At 51.7% G+C, this 21,816-nt stretch overlaps 1 protein-coding gene across 1 annotated transcript in view; it reads right to left on the reverse strand.

Annotated features, from left to right (window-relative positions):
- Positions 1 to 18,185, reverse strand: part of LOC147113264 (uncharacterized) — a 33,467-nt gene extending 15,282 nt beyond the window's left edge. The window contains exon 1 of the mRNA XM_085996112.1: positions 18,169 to 18,185. Within this exon, the coding sequence (XP_085852238.1) occupies positions 18,169 to 18,185 (17 nt within the window). The remainder of the gene's footprint in view (positions 1 to 18,168) is intronic.
- Positions 18,186 to 21,816: the final 3,631 nt, after the last annotated feature.

Below are 21,816 nucleotides of genomic sequence, written 5' to 3' on the forward strand. Positions count from 1 at the left end.
CCGTCTAACAGCTGAACACTAACAGTCTTAAGCTATACTAGCAGAAAGACTCGGTTGTGCTTGAGGGCTTATCTGATCAATAAGTAAAGATATCAGGGAAAAGGATACAATAAATATAAACTGTGCACTCAGTAACATATCCATCAAAATAGCGGGTGGTGAAACACGACCCCACAGAGATGCAAGCGACATCACCAAGCTCACTAGCCATCACCTTCAAACATCATTTTCCCCTCATAACTCCATCAGCACGTCCCTGAGTGATACCTTACGCTGCACGTTAGTGATAAATATTCCGAGGGCTCAGTTTCCACATGAGATTTACAGCCTGCCTGGGCCGAGCAGAGCTACAAATACCAGAAAAAAATACTGGTCTTCACAGCTCTGGTTTCTCCTGTATCTAACCCGTGCTGTCCCTGCCCTGGGAGTGTTTGATGGGACAGTGTAGAGGGAGCTTTACTCTGTATCTAACCCATGCTGTCCCTGCCCTGGGAGTGTTTGATGGGACAGTGTAGAGGGAGCTTTACTCTGTATCTAGCCCGTGCTGTACCTGCCCTGGAAGTATTTGATGGGACAGTGTAGAGGGAGCTTTACTCTGTATCTAACCCATGCTGTACCTGCCCTGGGAGTGTTTGATGGGGACAGTGTAGAGGGAGCTTTACTCTGTATCTAACCCGTGCTGTACCTGCCCTGGGAGTGTTTGATGGGACAGTGTGGAGGGAGCTTTACTCTGTATCTAACCCGTGTTGTACCTGCCCAGGGAGTGTTTGATGGGACAGTGCAGAGGGAGCTTTACTCTGTATCTAACCCGTGCTGTACCTGCCCTGGGAGTGTTTGATGGGACAGTGTAGAGGGAGCTTTACTTTGTGTCTAACCCGTGCTGTCCCTGCCCTGGGAGTGTTTGATGGGACAGTGTAGAGGGAGCTTTACTCTGTATCTAACCCGTGCTGTACTTGCCCTGAGAGTGATTGATGGGGCAGTGTAGAGGGAGCTTTACTCTGTATCTAACCCGTGCTGTGCCTGCACTGGGAGTGTTTGATGGGACAGTGTAGAGGGAGCTTTACTCTGTGTCTAACCCGTGCTGTGCCTGCCCTGGGAGTGTTCGATGGGACACTGTAGAGGGAGCTTTACTCTGTATCTAACCCGTGCTGTACCTGCCCTGGGAGTGTTTGATGGGGACAGTGTAGAGGGAGCTTTACTCTGTATCTAACCCGTGCTGTACCTGCCCCGGGAGTGTTTGATGGGACAGTGTAGAGGGAACTTTACTCTGTATCTAACCCGTGCTGTACCTGCCGTGGGAGTGTTTGATGGGACAGTGTAGAGGGAGCTTTACTCTGTATCTAACCCCGTGCTGTACCTGCCCTGGGAGTGTTTGATGGGACAGTGTAGAGGGAGCTTTACTCTGTATCTAACCCGTGCTGTACCTGCTCTGGGAGTGTTTGATGGGACAGTGTAGAGGGAGCTTTACTCTGTGTCTAACCCGTGCTGTGCCTGCCCTGGGAGTGTTCGATGGGACACTGTAGAGGGAGCTTTACTCTGTATCTAACCCGTGCTGTACCTGCCCTGGGAGTGTTTGATGGGGACAGTGTAGAGGGAGCTTTACTCTGTATCTAACCCGTGCTGTACCTGCCCCGGGAGTGTTTGATGGGACAGTGTAGAGGGAACTTTACTCTGTATCTAACCCGTGCTGCACCTGCCCTGGGAGTGTTTGATGGGACAGTGTAGAGGGAGCTTTACTCTGTATCTAACCCCGTGCTGTACCTGCTGATGTGCCAAATAACTGCCCGAATCCGAAGTTGAAGCTTAAGACTGAAGCCTTTTATTAAATAAGAATCATGGCAGAGTTAACAGAGTCCATCATCGACCGAGCCCTTGGTAGAACATTCCAGAAGAGGGGCGGGGCCAGGGAGGAGCATTAGTGGTTCCCCCTAGTGGAACATTCCAGACATTACAAGTGCAAGTACAAATATCAGAACACAGTTATTTCATCACATTCACCCCCTGCTATAGATTCAGTCTGTCAGGAGGTCTGATAATCCTCTGGGAACGACGTAACTCTTGCTGAGGCTCCTCCCGGAGTACTAACTCCAGTTCATTCGAGTTCCCAGAATCATCAGTATTTTCCACACTGAGGGTTTGTGTCTCTGAAGGTCCAATACCACAATTGAAAACTCTACTCTCAGAGTCGAACTCTTTTCGAGCTCCAGCAGGTGCAAGATCTTTAATAGAGACCGTATCCTCTCGCCCATCCGAATATTGAATATACGCATACTGGGGATTAGCATGGAGGAGTTGTACTTCCTCCACCAGTGGATCAGTCTTGTGGCCTCTCACATGTCTGCGCAACAACACAGGGCCCGTGGTCGTCAACCATGTGGGTAACGATACTCCATTAGTAGCTTTTCTTGGAAAACTAAACATCCTTTCATGAGGGGTGGCATTCGTCGCTGTACACAAAAGAGACCTTATGGAATGCAGCACGTCTGGCAGGACATCCTGCCAGCGAGAGGTCGGCAGGCCTCGTGACTTCAGAGACAGTACGATAGCCTTCCACACTGTCGCATTTTCTTTCTCGACCTGCCCATTACCACGAGGGTTATCGCTGGTAGTTCTACTCGTTGCAATCCCCTTCGATAGCAAAAACTGTCGTAATTCTTCGCTCATAAAGGAAGAACCCCTATCACTATGTATATAGTTAGGCATGCTGAACAAGGAAAACAGTTGGCAGAGGCATTTAATTACAACAGCACTAGTCACATCTGGACAGGGGATAACAAAAGGGAACCGAGAGCACTCGTCTATAATATTAAGAAAATAGACATTACGGTCGCTCGATGGAAGGGGACCTTTAACATCGAGACTCAAACGCTCAAATGGTCGAGTTGCTTTAATAAGATGAGCTGGCTCAGACGGCTTATAGAAGCGGGGTTTGCATTCAGCACAAACATGACAGGTTCTGGTCATTGTCCGGACCTCCTCAATAGAGTAGGGTAGATTGTGGGACTTAATGAAGTGGTTCATTCTGGTAACCCCAGGGTGGCAGAGTGCGTCGTGGAGACTTTGAAGCTTATCTGTACCTAGACTAGTACATACTCCTCGTGACAAAGCATCCGATGGCTCATTAAATACTCCAGGCCTGTACTGAATATCATAGTCATATGTTGACAGTTCTATTCGCCATCTTAAAATCTTATCATTTTTGATCTTGCCTCTCTGCTTAGTGTTGAACATAAAGGCCACAGATCGCTGGTCAGTAATAAGCGTAAAACGTTGGCCAGCGGGGTAATGTCTCCAATACCTGACTGCTTCAATAATTGCCTGTGCCTCCTTTTCCACTGAAGAATGTCGAACTTCTGGTCCTTGCAATGTACGAGAGAAGAAAGCTACTGGTCTACCAGCTTGGTTAAGAGTTGCTGCCAACGCAAAATCAGATGCATCACTTTCCACTTGAAAAGGGATCTTCTCATCCACGGCACATACCACTGCCTTCTCAATGTCCCGTTTGATATTAAGGAAAGCCTCCTGAGCTTCCGCCGATAGCAGAAAAGACGTCGACTTAATAAGAGGTCGGACTTTATCTGAGTAGCTAGCCACCCACTGGGCATAGTACGAGAAGAATCCCAGACACCTTCTTAAGGCTTTTACAGTGTGAGGTAAAGGTAATTCCTTAAGTGGGCGTAATCTTTCAGGGTCTGGCCCGATTACCCCATTCTCCACAACGCAACCAAGAATACACAAACGTGTAGTATTGAAGGTACACTTGTTTTCGTTGTAGGTCAGGTTTAACCTCTTTGCAGTCTCTAGGAACTTCGCGAGATTTTGATCATGCTCCCATTGGTCACGCCCACAGATGGTAACATTGTCCAGGTACGGGAATGTTGCTTCCAACGCGTATTCATCCACCATACGATCCATCTCCCGTTGGAAGACGGATACCCCATTCATCACTCCAAAGGGCACCCGAAGGAATTGGAACAGGCGCCCATTAGCTTCGAAGGCCGTATAAGGTCGGTCTTCTATTTTGATGGGGAGTTGATGGTAGGCAGACTTTAAATCAATGGTGGAGAACACGCGGTACTGAGCTATCTGGTTCACCATCTCAGAAATACGAGGCAAAGGATAGGCGTCTAATTGGGTATACAAGTTTATAGTCTGGCTATAATCGACCACAAGTCTTTTCTTCTCATTAGTTTTAACCACCACCACCTGGGCACGCCACGGGCTACCACTGTGTTCGATGATTCCCTCCTGTTGAAGCCTTTCCACTTCCTCTTTTATAAATGCTTTATCTTCTGAACTATACCGTCGACTCTTAGTCGCTATAGGTCTACAATTAGGAGGAAGGTTCGCAAACAAAGAAGGCGGGCTTACGTTTAAAGTAGAAAGGCTGCAGACTGTGAGCGGAGGCTGGGATCCACCATACTTAAGGGTAACGCTCTCATGCTGACACTGGAAGTCCAAGCCTAATATTAAGTTCACACACAACAGAGGTAATATGAGGAGTTTAAAGTCCTTATACTCCGTATCCTTAACGGTCAATGTGACTTTACAATATCCAGTTACCTCCGAAGTAAGGGATTTGGACGCCATCACAATTTCACTTCGAGTAGGATACACCTTCAATGAACAGGAGTTAACAAGGTTGGGGTGTATAAAACTTTCAGTACTGCCACAGTCTATCAAACACCCAGTAGGATGACCATTAATCTTAATGTCTGTGATGAAATATATTCCATTCATCACTGCCTGTTTTCTGTGTCTTCTAACTGCCTGCTTTCTGTGTCTTTTCCCTTCCCCCAGTCCTCATGTATTATGCATTGGAATGTGCTGGAACTGGTTGTGTGCAGGGCTCCGCCCATACCTGGCTCCTTTGTAATCTAACTTCAGTCCGGCATCAGCCTCCTGAAGGTAGACATCTCTCTATTTTACGTGTTATGTTCTGAGTTAATAAAAGCCTTACTTTTGTTCTGCTAACTTCGAGTCTCAGAATAATTGAGGCACATCAATTTTATTAACTCAATTTTCAACACTATGGATCAACTCCTGAAACCCGAACGTTTGGATTTGGATCAACATGCTCCGGACGCATCAGCACGCTTCGGACACTGGTTTGACTGTATGGAATTCTTCCTGGACAATTCCGCAGCCGTCAAAGACGCTACGGACACTGCGAAGATGAGACTCGGAATGCTACGGAATTGGGTAAGCCACCGGGTTTACCCCCTCATCCAAGACGCCGATACGTACCTGGCCGCCTGCAACACCTTAAAGGCGCATTACCAGCAGCCTACGAATGAGGTGTATGCTAGGCATCTACTCGCTACTCGCGCACAGCGACCTGGGGAATCGGTGGAGGAGTTCCTAAGCATCCTGAAAAAGCTTGGCAAGGACTGTAAGTGCCGAGATGTAAAAGCCGCAGTGTACACCGACGAGCTTGTTCGCGATGCCTTTATCACAGGCCTCAGCTCCACTCACATCCGGCAAAGACTGCTGGAAAAAACGGGGTTGGGCCTGAAACAGGCTGCGGACACCACGCGGTCCCTGGAGATGGCCCAGAGAAACTCGGACGCCTACTCTTCAGCCCGCGCCGCCCACGCCGCCACGTGTGCGCCGAGGGCGCCGCCATCTTGGAAGGCATCTTCCCCGCCCGGCAGCCCGACACCGGCGGGGCCCAGCTCTCCCCCCAGAAGCCCTACGACAGCCGCGACGCGTCAAGGACCCAACTGCTACTTCTGCGGGCAGCCAAAGCACACCAGAAACCTGTGCCCGGCGAAAGGCACCACCTGCTTTAAGTGCGGTAAGAAGGGGCACTTCGGGAAGGTGTGCAGAGGGAACCCCGCCGGAAAACCAACCGCCGGAAAACCCGCCACCGCCGCGTGTGCGCCGTGGGAGCGGCCATCTTGGACGCCATCTTGCCCGACCTCGTGGGGTCCGCCATCTTATGAGCAGACAGCGTGGACGCCATCTTGTCTCGATCAGGGCCCTACAGTGGCATCGGTCACAGTGGACCAGACCAGGCCGCATCCGCTATCCAAATCAATGGTGGACATCGAGGTAAACGGGTGCCGGGTTAAATGCTTAATTGACAGTGGAAGCACGGAGAGTTTTATCCACCCTGAACTGGCACAACAACTCTCCCTAAAGGTGGTCCCTGCTCAGGGTACCATCTCTATGGCCGATAAAACCCAGACATCGACCATTCTGGGTTACTGCACGGTACAATTGTGTGTTAACGGAACTGTGTATGATAATTTTAAAGTATTAATCATGAAGAATCTATGTGCGAGCGTGATCTTGGGTTTGGATTTCCAGTGCAACCACCAAAGCATCACGCTCAAGTACGGTGGGTCCCAGCCGCCCCTCACAGTGTGCGGTCTGGCTACCCTGAAGGTAAAGCCGCCTTCGCTATTCGCGAACCTTACCCCTAACTGCCGGCCAATAGCGACCAAAAGCAGGAGGTACAGCTGGGAGGACAGGCGGTTTATCGCGACCGAGGTAGACAGGCTCCTGAAAGAGCGCATTATTGAACACAGCAACAGCCCGTGGCGCGCCCAAGTGGTAGTGGTAAGGGGTAGCGAGAAGAAACGGATGGTGATCGACTATAGTCAAACGATCAACAGGTACACCCTACTAGACGCCTACCCGCTACCCCGCATATCAGAAATGGTGAACCAAATCGCCCAATACCGGGTGTTCTCCACCATCGACCTCAAGTCAGCGTACCACCAGCTCCCTATCAGACCAGAGGACCGCCCGTACACCGCCTTCGAGGCGAACGGACGCCTCTACCAATTCCTCAGAGTCCCCTTTGGGGTGACGAACGGGGTCTCGGTCTTTCAGAGGGAGATGGATCGCATGGTCGATGACCACCACTTGCAGGCAACCTTCCCCTACCTCGACAACGTCACCATCTGCGGTCACAACCAGCAGGATCACGACTCGAACCTCGAGAGGTTCCTGAAAACCGCACAAAAACTCAACCTCACCTATAACGAGGACAAGTGCGTTTTCAACACCACGCGCCTCTGCATACTGGGCAGCGTGGTGGAGAATGGGGAAATCGGACCAGACCCCGACCGATTGCGCCCCCTACGGGAGCTGCCCCTGCCCAACACTCCCAAAGCCCTGAAAAGGTGCCTGGGGTTATTTTCTTACTATTCCCAATGGGTCCCCAACTACTCCGACAAAGCCCGCCCCCTGTTGAAAGCATCCTCTTTTCCGCTCTCTGCTGAGGCCCACGCCGCCTTCAAAAGCATTAAGCAGGATATTGAGCGGGCCACGCTACAGGCAGTGGACGAGAACACTCCATTTCAAGTGGAAAGTGATGCGTCCGACTTCGCCTTGGCGGCCACCCTCAACCAGGCGGGGCGGCCCGTAGCTTTCTTCTCGAGGACCCTCCAAGGCCCCGAGATCAGACACTCCTCCGTGGAAAAGGAGGCCCAAGCCATCGTGGAGGCAGTGCGCCACTGGCGCCACTACCTAGCCGGCAAACGCTTCACCCTACTTACCGACCAGCGATCGGTAGCGTTTATGTTCAACAATAAACAGAGGGGGAAGATTAAAAATGATAAGATTCTTAGGTGGCGGATCGAGCTCTCCACTTTCGAGTACGACATCATTTACCGGCCAGGGGCCCTTAACGAATCCCCTGACGCCCTCTCACGAGGGATGTGTGCCAGCGCCACCGAGGATCGGCTACAGACCCTCCACAACGACCTCTGCCACCCAGGGGTCACGCGGCTGTTCCACTTCATAAAGTCCCGTAACTTACCCTACTCGATTGAGGAAGTTCGGTCTCTGACCAGGAACTGCCGCACTTGCGCTGAGTGCAAGCCTCGGTTCTACCGCCCAGATAGAGCCCACTTAATCAAAGCTACACGGCCCTTCGAGCGGCTCAGCTTAGATTTCAAGGGCCCCCTCCCGTCCGTCGACCGCAATGTTTACTTCCTGAACATTGTGGACGAATACTCCCGTTTCCCATTCGCCTTCCCCTGCCCAGACATGACCAGCGCCACGGTCATTAAATGCCTCAACAGCCTGTTCTGCCTGTTCGGTATGCCGAGCTATATCCACACGGATAGGGGGGCGTCCTTCATGAGTGAAGAGCTACGCCAGTACATGCTGTCCAAGGGGATCGCCACGAGCCGTACCACCAGCTACAACCCCCGGGGTAACGGCCAGGTGGAGCGAGAGAACGGGACAGTGTGGAAAGCAGTCACTCTAGCTCTAAGGACCAAGGGCCTCCCTATCTCCCGCTGGCAGGAAGTCCTCTCGGATGTGCTCCATTCGATACGGTCGCTATTGTGTACGGCCACTAATACCACGCCTCATGAACGAATGTTTGTCTTTCCCCGGAAATCCACCTCGGGCGTATCCATGCCGTCATGGCTCTCCACCCCAGGTCCGGTACTCGTGCGAAGGCATGTGAGGGGCCACAAGACGGACCCTCTCGTGGAGCCAGTACACCTACTCCACGCCAACCCCCAATACGCATATGTCCGGCACGCCGACGGAAGGGAGGACACCGTGTCCATAAAAGACGTCGCCCCAGCCGGCATCAACAACAACCACGGCAATAGCAGCGACGACGATCACAGCAACCCTTACCCACCCACTATTCTTTCATCACCCCCGGAAGAACATCGACCAATGGCACCCCCACCAACTACCCCTTCAACAACCCCGGCGGCACCCCCGGCAGAGACCCAGGAGGCTACCGGGGACACCCAGCCGACACCCGCGGCACCACAACAGCCACGTCGGTCGCAGAGGACTATCAAACCCCCGAACAGACTAAATCTATAGAAGGGGTGAATGTGATGAAATATATTCCATTCATCACTGCCTGTTTTCTGTGTCTTCTAACTGCCTGCTTTCTGTGTCTTTTCCCTTCCCCCAGTCCTCATGTATTATGCATTGGAATGTGCTGGAACTGGTTGTGTGCAGGGCTCCGCCCATACCTGGCTCCTTTGTAATCTAACTTCAGTCCGGCATCAGCCTCCTGAAGGTAGACATCTCTCTATTTTACGTGTTATGTTCTGAGTTAATAAAAGCCTTACTTTTGTTCTGCTAACTTCGAGTCTCGGAATAATTGAGGCACATCAATGTCCATCATAGATTTCGACAAGGAACATGGTATGGTCTGGTCAACCGTAGCCGAGGCTAGAGTAAAACGATAGGCGGCAGCAGAGAAGACATCGGGTACAGGATTACCCTTACACACTTTACTAAAATGTCCCCGTTCCTTACATTTAAAACAGGTAGCCTCTCTGGCTGGGCAACTTTGCCTGGGGTGTTTAGATTGGCCACAAAAATAACACTTAGACCCATGGGGCACAGCCGCAACAATAGGATTAAGTGGGGGCTCCATTGGTGTTATGGATGCCTCCATACTCGGAACACACGAGGCTGAGAGAGATGCATGGGCTGATGCATACACTTCTGAATTCTTCTGGGCTACATCTAACGATCGAGCAGCAGCGACAACCGTTTTTAAAACTAACGAGTCGTTCTCGAGGAGTCTCTGTCTAATATAATTAGATTGGAGGCCAGATATGAAAGAATCGCGGATGGCTTCTTCCTGATACACTATGGCAGAGAAAGCCTTGTAGTTGCAACCCTTAGCCAAAGCCTTAAGGTCCTGCAGGAAATCGTCCAGAGATTCCTCGGGTAATTGCCTGCGAGTAGACAGGACCTGGCGTATACTTCGTTAACCGACTTAAGGTACTGGGCTTTAAGAGCTGCGAGGGCCTCTTCATATGTAGTAATATCTTCAATTATAGAGTAAGTTTGATGACTTACCAAGTTGGTTAGAAGGCCCAACTTGTTAACCGTCGGATCGGTCGATGATGCGATGAAGTGTTCAAAACATCGGAGCCAATGCATAAATTTCTTCGACGCATCTGCCGAATGGGGATCGATATCCAGACGCTCAGGTTTCAAAAATCGATCCATCTTCCAAAAGTTGTTATTTAATCAAATTGATGTGCCAAATAACTGCCCGAATCCGAAGTTGAAGCTTAAGACTGAAGCCTTTTATTAAATAAGAATCATGGCAGAGTTAACAGACTCCATCATCGACCGAGCCCTTGGAAGAACATTCCAGAAGAGGGGCGGGGCCAGGGAGGAGCATTAGTGGTTCCCCCTAGTGGAACATTCCAGACATTACAAGTGCAAGTACAAATATCAGAACAGTTATTTCATCACACCTGCCCTGGGAGTGTTTGATGGGACAGTGTAGAGGGAGCTTTAATCTGTATCTAACCCGTGCTGTACCTGCCCTGGGAGTGTTTGATGGGACAGTGTAGAGGGAGCTTTACTCTGTATCTAACCCGTGCTGTACCTGCCCTGGGAGTGTTTGATGGGACAGTGTAGAGGGAGCTTTACTCTGTATCTAACCTGTGCTGTACATGCCCTGGGAGTGTTTGATGGGACAGTGTAGAGGGAGCTTTACTCTGTATCTAACCTGTGCTGTACATGCCCTGGGAGTGTTTGATGGAACAGTGTAGAGGGAGCTTTACTCTGTATCTAACCCGTGCTGTACCTGCAATGGAACTGTTTGATGGGACAGTGTAGAGGGAGCTTTACTCTGTATCTAACCCGTGCTGTACCTGCCCTGGGACTGTTTGATGGGGACAGTGTAGAGGGAACTTTACTCTGTATCTAACCCATGCTGTACCTGCCCTGGGAGTGTTTGATGCGACAGTGTAGAGGGAGCTTTACTCTGTATCTAACCCGTGCTGTACCTGCCCTGGGCGTGTTTCATGGGACAGTGTAGAGGGAGCTTTACTCTGTATCTAACCTGTGCTGTACCTGCCCTGGGAGTGTTTGATGGGACAGTGTAGAGGAAGCTTTACTCTGTATCTAACCCGTGCTGTACCTGCCCTGGGAGTGTTTGATGGGACAGTGTAGAGGGAGCTTTACTCTGTATCTAACCTGTGCTGCACCTGCCCTGGGAGTGTTTGATGGGACAGTGTAGAGGGAGCTTTACTCTGTATCTAATCCGTCCTGTACCTGCCCTGGGAGTGTTTGATGGGACAGTGTAGAGGGAGCTTTACTCTGTATCTAACCCGTGCTGCACCTGCCCTGGGAGTGTTTGATGGGACAGTGTAGAGGGAGCTTTACTCTGTATCTAACCTGTGCTGCACCTGCCCTGGGAGTGTTTGATGGGACAGTGTAGAGGGAGCTTTACTCTGTATCTAATCCGTCCTGTACCTGCCCTGGGAGTGTTTGATGGGACAGTGTAGAGGGAGCTTTACTCTGTATCTAACCCGTGCTGCACCTGCCCTGGGAGTGTTTGATGGGGACAGTGTAAAGGGAACTTTACTCTGTATCTAACCCGTGCTGTACTTGCCCTGGGATCTCCGGACGTCCCAAAACGCTTTACAGCTAATGAAGTACTTGTGAAGTGTAGTCACTGTTGTAATGTAGGAAATGCGGCAGCCAAATTGTGCACATCAAACTCCCACAAACTGGCATGATGTAAATGATCCAATAATATGTTTTAGTGACGTTGGTTGAAGTATAAATATTGGGGAGATCTCCCCTGCTCTAGTTTGAAATCGTGCAGAAATTTTTTCTCTTCTTCCCTCCCATCAGCTGTCCTTCACTCTGCCAGCACCATTCACACCCCATCTAGAGCCATCCTTTGTTCCTTAACCTGTCCCATTACCACCTCCTCTCGCCTTGAATATCTCTTAATATCTCTTAATGTCTCTTAATCTCTCCTGCTTTCTATCCTATCACTGACCTTCCCTTTTGTTCTTTCATCCCCTCCCCCTTTTCCCAGCCCCTAAACTTGCTTTCCTTTTCCTGCTTTTTTCCAGTTCTGATGAAGGGTCTTCGACCTGAAGCGTTGACTCTGTTTCTCTCTCCACGGATGCTGCCCTGGCCTGCTGAGTTTTCCCAGTGTTTTCTGTTGTCATTCAGGAGATATTAGGACAGGTGACCAAAAGCTTGGTCAAAGAGGTAGGTTTTAAGGAGCAAAAAAGGAGGGGAAAGAGGTGGAGAGGTTTGCGGAGGGATTTCCAGAGCTCGGGGCCCAGGCAGCTGAAGGCACGGCTGCCAATGGTAGACCGATGGAAATCGGGGATAATCAAGAGGCCAGAATGGGAGGAGCGCAGAGATCCTGGGGGGTTGTGAGGTTGGAGGGTGTTATAGAGACAGGGAGGGGTGAGGTTAGGGTGGGATTTGAAAACAAGGATGAGAATTCTGAAATTGAGGTGTTGCTGGACCAGGAGGCAATGTAGGTCAGCGAGCACAGGGGGTGATGGGTGAACAGGACTCGATGTGAGCTAGGACACGGGGCAGTGAGCACAGGGGGTGATGGGTGAACAGGACTGGGTGCAAGTTAGGACATGGGGCAGTGAGCACAGGGGGTGATGGGTGAACAGGACTCGGTGTGAGTTAGGACACGGGGCAGTGAGCACAGGGGGTGATGGGTGAACGGGGCTGGGTGTGAGTAAGGACACGGGGCAGTGAGCACAGGGAGTGATGGGTGAATGGGACTGTGTGCGAGTTAGGACACGGGGCAGTGAGCACAGGGGGTGATGGGTGAACGGGACTGGGTGCGAGTTAGGACACGGGGCAGTGAGCACAGGGGGCGATGGGTGAACGGGACTGGGTGTGAGTAAGGACACGGGGCAGTGAGCACAGGGGGTGATGGGTGAACGGGACTGGGTGTGAGTTAGGACACGTGGCAGTGAGCACAGGGGGTGATGGGTGAACGGGACTGGGTGCGAGTTAGGACACGGGGCAGTGAGCACAGGGGGTGATGGGTGAACGGGACTGGGTGTGAGTAAGGACACGGGGCAGTGAGCACAGGGGGTGATGGGTGAACGGGACTGGGTGTGAGTTAGGACACGGGGCAGTGAGCACAGGGGATGATGGGTGAACGGGACTCGATGTGAGTTAGGACACGGGGCAGCTGAGTTTTGGAAGAGCTCAAGCTAACGGAAGATGGGAAGCCGACCAGGAGAGCGTTGGAATAGTCGAGCCTGGAGGTAACAAAGGCAGGGATGAGGGTTTCAGCAGCAGATGAGCTGAGGCAAGGGCGGAGACGGGCGATGTTACGGAGGTGGAGGTAGGCGGTCTTAGCGGTGCAGCAGATATGTGGTCGGAATGTCATCTCAGGGTCACCAGGATTGCGAACAGTTTGGTTCAGCCTCAGACAGGTGTTAGGGAGAGGGATGGAGTTGGTGGCTAGGGAATGGAATTTGTGGTGGTGCCAAAGACAATGGCTTCGGTCTTCCCAATATTTAATTGGAGGAAATTTCTGCTCATCAGAACTGGATGTCGGACAAGCGGCCTGACAAATCAGAGGCAGTGGAGTGGACGAGACAAGATAAAGTGAGGTAGAGCTGGGTGTCATCAGCGTACATGTGGAGACTGACGCTGGGTTTTCAGATGATGTCGCCGAGGGGCAACATGTAGATGAGAAATAGGAGGGGCCGAGGATAGAGCCTTGGGGGCACCAGAGGTAATGGTGTGGGAGCGGGAAGAGAAACCGTTGCAGGTGATTCTCTGGCTACAATTAGATAGATAAGAATGGAACCAGGCAAGTGCAGTCCCACCCAGCTGGACGACAGTGGAGAGGCATTGGAGAAGGATGGAGTGGTCAACCGTGTCAAAGGCTGTAGACAGATGCAGAAGGATGAGGAGAGATAGTTTATCATGGTCACAGTCACATAGGATGCCATTTGTGACTTTGATAAGAGCCGTTTCAGTACTGTGGCAGGGGCGGAAACCTGATTGGAGGGATTCAAACATGGGGTTCGGGGAAAGATGGGCACAGATTTGGAGGCGACAACATGTTCAAGGACTTTGGAGAGGAAAGGGAGGTTGGAGATGGGGCGGTAGTTTGCAGGGCCGGAGGGATTAAGGGTTTGCTTTTTGAGGAGGGGGGTGATGATGGAAGTTCGTAATGGAAGAGGAGGAAGCCAGAGGAGAGGGAACCGTTACAATAGCAGCGAGCAGAGGGACCAGGAATGGAACAATAGGGTGATGTGTGACTGTACCCCAGTACAGAGGGTGATGTGTGACTGTACCCCAGTACAGAGGGTGATGTGTGACTGTACCCCAGTACAGGGGGTGATGTGTGCCTGTACCCCAGTACAGAGGGTGATGTGTGACTGTACCCCAGTACAGAGGGTGATGTGTGACTGTACCCCAGTACAGAGGGTAATGTGTGACTGTACCCCAGTACAGGGGGTGATGTGTGACTGTACCCCAGTACAGAGGGTGATGTGTGACTGTACCCCAGTACAGAGGGTGATGTGTGACTGTACCCCAGTACAGGGGGTGATGTGTGACTGTACCCCAGTACAGGGGGTGATGTGTGACTGTACCCGAGTACAGGGGGTGATGTGTGACTGTACCCCAGTACAGGGGGTGATGTGTGAGTCGACCCCAGTACAGAGGGTGATGTGTGACTGTACCCCAGTACAGGGGGTGATGTGTGACTGTACCCCAGTACAGGGGGTGATGTGTGACTGTACCCCAGTACAGAGGGTGGTGTGTGACTGTACCCCAGTACAGGGGGTGATGTGTGACTCGACCCCAGTACAGAGGGTGATGTGTGACTGTACCCTAGTACAGGGGTGATGTGTGACTGTACCCCAGCACAGGGGGTGATGTGTGACTGTACCCCAGTACAGGGGGTGATGTATGACTGTACCCCAGTATAGGGGGTGATGTGTGACTGTACCCCAGTACAGGGGGTGATGTGTGACTGTACCCCAGTACAGGGGGTGATGTGTGACTGTACCCCAGTGATGTGTGACTGTACTCCAGTACAGGGGGTGATGTGTGACTGTACCCCAGTACAGGGGGTGATGTGTGAGTCGACCCCAGTACAGAGGGTGATGTGTGACTGTACCCCAGTACAGGGGGTGATGTGTGACTGTACCCCAGTACAGGGGGTGATGTGTGACTGTACCCCAGTACAGAGGGTGGTGTGTGACTGTACCCCAGTACAGGGGGTGATGTGTGACTCGACCCCAGTACAGAGGGTGATGTGTGACTGTACCCTAGTACAGGGGTGATGTGTGACTGTACCCCAGCACAGGGGGTGATGTGTGACTGTACCCCAGTACAGGGGGTGATGTATGACTGTACCCCAGTATAGGGGGTGATGTGTGACTGTACCCCAGTACAGGGGGTGATGTGTGACTGTACCCCAGTACAGGGGGTGATGTGTGACTGTACCCCAGTGATGTGTGACTGTACTCCAGTACAGGGGGTGATGTGTGACTGTACCCCAATACAGGGGGTGATGTGTGACTGTACCCCAGTACAGGGGGTGATGTGTGGCTGTACCCCAGTACAGGGAGTGATGTGTGACTGTACCCCAGTACAGAGGGTGGTGTGTGACTGTACCCCAGTACAGGGGGTGATGTGTGACTGTACCCCAGTACAGGGGGTGATGTGTGACTGTACCCCAGTACAGAGGGTGATGTGTGACTGTACCCCAGTACAGGGGGTGATGTGTGACTGTACCCCAGTACAGGGGGTGATGTGTGACTGTACCCCAGTACAGAGGGTGATGTGTGACTGTACGCCAGTACAGGGGGTGATGTGTGACTGTACCCGAGTACAGAGCGTGATGTGTGACTGTACCCTAGTACAGGGGGTGATGTGTGACTGTACCCCAGTACAGAGGGGTGTGTGTGACTGTACCCCAGTACAGAGGGTGATGTGTGACTGTACCCCAGTACAGAAGGTGACGTGTGACTGTACGCCAGTACAGGGGGTGATGTGTGACTGTACCCTAGTACAGGGGGTGATGTGTGCCTGTACCCCAGTACAGAGGGTGGTGTGTGACTGTACCCCAGTACAGGGGGTGATGTGTGACTGTACCCCAGTACAGGGGGTGATGTGTGACTGTACCCCAGTACAGGGGGTGATGTGTGCCTGTACCCCAGTACAGGGGGTGATGTGTGACTGTACCCCAGTACAGAGAGTGATGTGTGACTGTGCCCCAGTACAGAGAGTGATGTGTGCCTGTACCCCAGTACAGAGGGTGATGTGTGACTGTACCCCAGTACAGGGGGTGATGTGTGACTGTACCCCAGTACAGGGGGTGATGTGTGACTGTACCCCAGTACAGGGGGTGATGTGTGACTGTACCCCAGTACAGGGGGTGATGTGTGACTGTACCCCAGTACAGGGGGTGATGTGTGACTGTACCCCAATACAGGGGGTGATGTGTGACTGTACCCCAGTACAGGGGGTGATGTGTGGCTGTACCCCAGTACAGGGAGTGATGTGTGACTGTACCCCAGTACAGGGGGTGATGTGTGACTGTACCCCAGTACAGGGGGTGATGTGTGACTGTACCCCAGTACAGGGAGTGATGTGTGACTGTACCCCAGTACAGGGGGTGATGTGTGACTGTACCCCAGTACAGGGGGTGATGTGTGACTGTACCCCAGTACAGGGGGTGATGTGTGACTGTACCCCAGTACAGGGGGTGATGTGTGACTGTACCCCAGTACAGAGGGTGATGTGTGACTGTACCCCAGTACAGGGGGTGATGCGTGACTGTACCCCAGTACAGGGGGTGATGTGTGACCATACCCCAGTACAGGGGGTGATGTGTGACTGTACCCCAGTACAGAGGGTGATGTGTGCCTGTACCCCAGTACAGAGGGTGATGTGTGACTGTACCCCAGTACAGAGGGTGATGTGTGACTGTACCCCAGTACAGGGGGTGATGTGTGACTGTACCCCAGTACAGAGGGTGATGTGTGACTGTACCCCAGTACAGGGGGTGATGTGTGACTGTACCCCAGTACAGAGGGTGATGTGTGACTGTACCCCAGTACAGGGGGTGATGTGTGACTGTACCCCAGTACAGGGGGTGATGTGTGACTGTACCCCAGTACAGAGGGTGATGCGTGCCTGTACCCCAGTACAGAGGGTGATGTGTGACTGTACCCCAGTACAGAGGGTGATGCGTGCCTGTACCCCAGTACAGAGGGTGATGTGTGACTGTACCCCAGTACAGAGGGTGATGTGTGACTCAACCCCAGTACAGAGGGTGATGTGTGACTGTACCCCAGTACAGAGGGTGATGTGTGACTGTACCCCAGTACAGGGGGTGATGTGTGACTGTACCCCATTACAGGGGGTGATGTGTGACTGTACCCCAGTACAGAGGGTGATGCGTGCCTGTACCCCAGTACAGAGGGTGATGTGTGACTGTACCCCAGTACAGAGGGTGATGTGCGACTCGACCCCAGTACAGAGGGTGATGTGTGACTGTACCCGAGTACAGGCAATGCTGGGCTCAGAAAAATAGCCCAAAAGCTCCCTTTTGAAGAGCTAGGTGGAGAACTGGAGGCTTCGATTTAATGATCGCTTGCAGTGAAGTTGAGGTGAAGTGGTGTAGCCCTTGCTGCTGCTTCTAGCCCAGACACCCCGCCAGGGAACATGACCAATTCCGACTTGCCCAGTAAATCTGCTGCTCTAAAACTCTCCTCACTTCGTAAAGCGATATTGCAGTGTAACATAAGATAAAAATATCTTGTTCTATCCACGGATCCCAGATGCCGAGAGTTACGAGTTCAGGAGGGGAATCAGACTTTGAGCAAAGGAGCAGGCGCTATTTAATCCAGTGCTATGACACCTGGGCTCGTAAACTTCACAGGCAGGCTCTGTGATATTTCTCCTCTCGGCAGCGATGGGAAGGCAAGTCCGACATTAACAGATGCATTTTACATTTGATCGTAAATGGTCAATTAACGCAGAGCTGGAGGGTGCAATCGCAAACCTCTGTGCTTGTTCTGTCGATTCATGCTGGGAAAACTGTTGATAAAACTGATATTTCTCACTGACCAGAGTAACCGGATCTTCAAAAAGAAACAGACTGTATTTAGCAAGATCTACAGTAACCCTCTGCCCCTGCCGGTGAACATCGCCCGTCCCTTCCAAAACTACACACTTGCAGACAACAGAAGGTTCTTTAGTGTATTTTAAAAAGGAATATTCAAAAAGCCCAACTTTATACAGTATGTGGAAATAAATGATTGCTGATGAGGTTAAGGCGAGATTTATTAGAGGTGCTCAAAATCATGAAGGGTTTTGATAGAGTAGAGAGGGAGCGGTTTCAACCCTACTCGCTCCGCAGAGCCCTGGCGGGCGAGCAGTTAAAATCACCCCGGCTCTTACTGTCCGTAAGCCGCCATGATCGCAACATCTGCAGTTTTAACCTGCTCTCCTGAGCGGGCAGCAAGGACAGTCGCCCGGAGCCGACGGGGTCCTTCTTTACAGAGGCATGTTGTGGCCCGATGACATCATAGAGACCCGACATCAATTTTAACTCAGGCCTGAGCGGGGAATCCACCTGGAGTTAAAATCAGGGCTGAGAGGACACAGATTGAAGGTAATTGGAAAAGAACCAGAGGGGAGATGAGGAGAATCTCTTCTACGCAGCGAGTTGTTGTGATCTGGAACGCACTGCCTGAAAGGGCGGTGGAAGCAGATTCAATAGAAACTTTCAGAAGAGAATTGGATAAATACTTGAAAAGGAAAAATTTGCAGGGCTATGGGGAAGGAACGGGGGGGGAGTGGGACTAATTGGAGAGCTCTTTCAAAGAGCCGGCACAGGCACGATGGGCCGACTGGCCTCCTTCTGTGATGTATCATTTTATGATTCTATATAAAAGAGTATTAAGAGTCCTCATCTGTGGCATGGGGTGACAGTCTGCTCTTTTAGATCTTGTTAAAAGTAGTGATGTTTTTATTCTTAAACAACAACAGAAAATGCTGGAAATACTCAGCAGGTCAGGCAGCATCTGTGGAGAGAGAAACAGAGTTAATGTTTCAGGTCGATGACCCTTCATCAGGCCTGACCTGCTGAGTGTTTCCAGCATTTCCTGCTGTTTCAGAATTCCAGCATCCGCAGTATTGTATTAATGTTTTTATTCTGGTTACATTTGGCTCAAAAAGTGGTTAAGAAATGTTGACATGTTGGTAGAATCGCAAACGAGACTAATGGTCGGTCTGTGATTCCAGCTTGCGGGGATCGCTGCTCGTCAGGAAGTGATTGACGAAGATTCACAATCAGAGAGAAACAGCCAGACTGAGCTGTGGAGTTCAGTCACAAGGAAGTGGAGCGTTAGGCTGGAGGAACATGTCAAGCCGAAAGTGAGGTCAGGCTGGCATTAGTGAGGTTAACGAACAGTAAGATACAATGCATCGCCGTGGCAGTGAAGAGCACAGCGGGGTTATTTTGGGTGAAGCTATCGTTCCGGAGCCTTTAAAGGTCCATCACAGAGCAGCAGGAAGCCCGGACAGGAAGGGGACGACTGACTGCCTTGGAGGGCATCACCTCATCTCTGACCTCGGAATCTCTCCCTCGTGGCTACCTGCAACCATTACCCACCGTGAGTTGAAGGTGGTCACGGCTACACCGTGAGACTGGAACATCAAGCCTTCACAACCAAGTTGGCACACAGCAAAATCCCACAAACCAAGAAATGGGATGAATAACAAGCCTCCAGCCCCACAACCCTCCCAGATCTCTGCGCTCCTCCAATTCTGGCCTTTTGTGCATCCCCCACTCCCTTTGCTCCAACATTGGTGGCCGTGCCTTCAGCTGCCTGCGCCCTAAACTCTGGAATTCCCTCCCTAAACCTTTCCGCCTCTCTCTCCCCCTTTAAGACGCTCCTTAAAACCGACCTCTTTGACCCAGCTTTTGGTCACCTGTCCTAATATCTCCTCTGTGACTCGGTGTCAGATTTTGTCTGATAATCACTCCTGTGAAACACCTTGGGATGTTTCACGATGTCAAAGGTGCTATATAAATACAAGTTGTTGTTAAACTGTTATTGGTTGAGGGAGGACTATTGCCCAAGACACCAGGAGAACTTCCCGGCTCTTCTTCAAAATAGTGCCATGGGATGTTTAATATCGACCTGAACATTCAGAAGGGGCCTCGGTTTAACGTCTCATCCAAAAAACAACACCTCCGACAGTGCAGTTCTCCCTCAGTACTGCCCCTCCGACAGTGCAGCACCCCCATAATACTGCCTCTCCGACAGTGCAGCTCTCTCTCAGTACTGCCCCTCCGACAGTGCTGCGCTCCCTCAGTACTGCCTCTTCAACAGTGCAGCTCTCCCTCAGTACTGCCCCTCCGACAGTGCAGTTCTCCCTCAGTACTGCCCCTCCGACAGAGCAGCACTCCCTCAGTACTGCCCCTCCGACAGTGCAGTTCTCCCTCAGTACTGCCCCTCCGACAGAGCAGCACTCCCTCAGTACTGCCCCTCCGACAGTGCAGCTCTCCCTCAGTACTGCCCCTCCAACAGTGCAGCTCTCCCTCAGTACTGCCCCTCCAACAGTGCAGCTCTCCCATAGTACTGCCCCTCCGACAGTGCGGCGCTCCCTCAGTACTGCCCCTCCGACAGTGCGGCGCTCCCTCAGTACTGCCCCTCCGACAGTGCGGCGCTCCCTCAGTACTGCCCCTCCGACAGTGCAGCGCTCCCTCAGTACTGCCCCTCCGACAGTGCAGCGCTCCCTCAGTACTGCCCCTCCAACAATGCAGCGCTCCCTCAGCACTGCCCCTCCAACAGTGCAGCGCTCCCTCAGTACTGCCCCTCCATCACCCCTTCCCTCTGCCTCTCCCTCAGTCACCCCTTCCCGCTGTCTCTCCCTCAGTCACCCCCTCCCTCCATCTCTCCCTCAGTCACCCATTCCCTCCGCCTCTCCCTCAGTCTCCCCTTCCCTCTGCCTCTCCCTCAGTCTCCCTCTCCCTCCGCCTCTCCCTCAGTCTCCCCCCTCAGTCTCCCCCTCCCTCCGCCTCTCCCTCAGTCTCCCCCTCCCTCCATCTCTCCCTCAGTTCCTTCCTCATCCTAAATCATTCGACCTCTCTTACAGCCCCTTCCTCACACCCTCTTCCTGCCCTTCAACCCTTCTACCATTCGCTTCCCAGCTTCCTACAGCTTTCCTTTAACTTTCACAGTGATCAACACGGATCAGATCTGAAATCCGACAGCCAGCGCTAAACGTGGCACATTGGGAAAATCCGAAACAAAATCAGCGGAAACATGTCAAGTAAATTTACAGCCCCTGCGTCACTTGCAATGGAGTCTGGGCTCCGTTCTGTTTGGATTCGGTTTCATATTTATATTTTCGAACAGAACAGCATTTGTTGCTAATGGATGTTAATGCCTGTCATCCCCCCCATCCAGGATTTTGCTAACCTTGTGGTATTTAGCAGGTGATTAGAGAGATCTTTCCTTCAGGACTCAGAGGGTCACGGGGATTTTGTCAAGAAAGTGATTTTTTAATGAGCAGGTTTGCTGAGACGTACAGTGGTGAGGAGACAGGAGCAGCCTTTAACCCTGCGTGAGCTGCACCAATACCCACCCTCCAGATCACAAGCAACGCCTTTCAGCTCATTTCAGAATCCTTCTCACAATCGGAGATAACAGTGCCGGGAAACGGAGTGATTTTCTATTTTTGATGTAGAATTTTACATAAGAATATGAGAATTAGGAGCAGGAGTCGGCCATACGGCCCCTCGAGCCTGCTCCGCCATTCAATAAGGTCATGGCTGATCTTCGACCTCAATCCGCTTTCCCGCCTGATCCCCATATTCCTTGATTCCCCTGGAGTCCAAAAATCTATCGATCTCAGCCTTGAATATTCCCGAAGACTCAGCATTCATAGTCCTCTGAGGCAGAGAATTCCAAAGATTCACAACCCTCTGAGTGAAGAAATTCCTCTTCATCTGAGTCTTAAATGGCCGACCCCTTATTCTGAGACTGTGACCCCTAGTTCTAGACTCTCCAGCCAGGGGAAACAACCTCTCAGCAT

Source organism: Somniosus microcephalus, chromosome 8 (genome assembly GCF_052327205.1).
Source record: "Somniosus microcephalus isolate GS21.2 chromosome 8, FLI_Smic_1.0, whole genome shotgun sequence".
Lineage (NCBI taxonomy): Eukaryota > Metazoa > Chordata > Chondrichthyes > Squaliformes > Somniosidae > Somniosus > Somniosus microcephalus.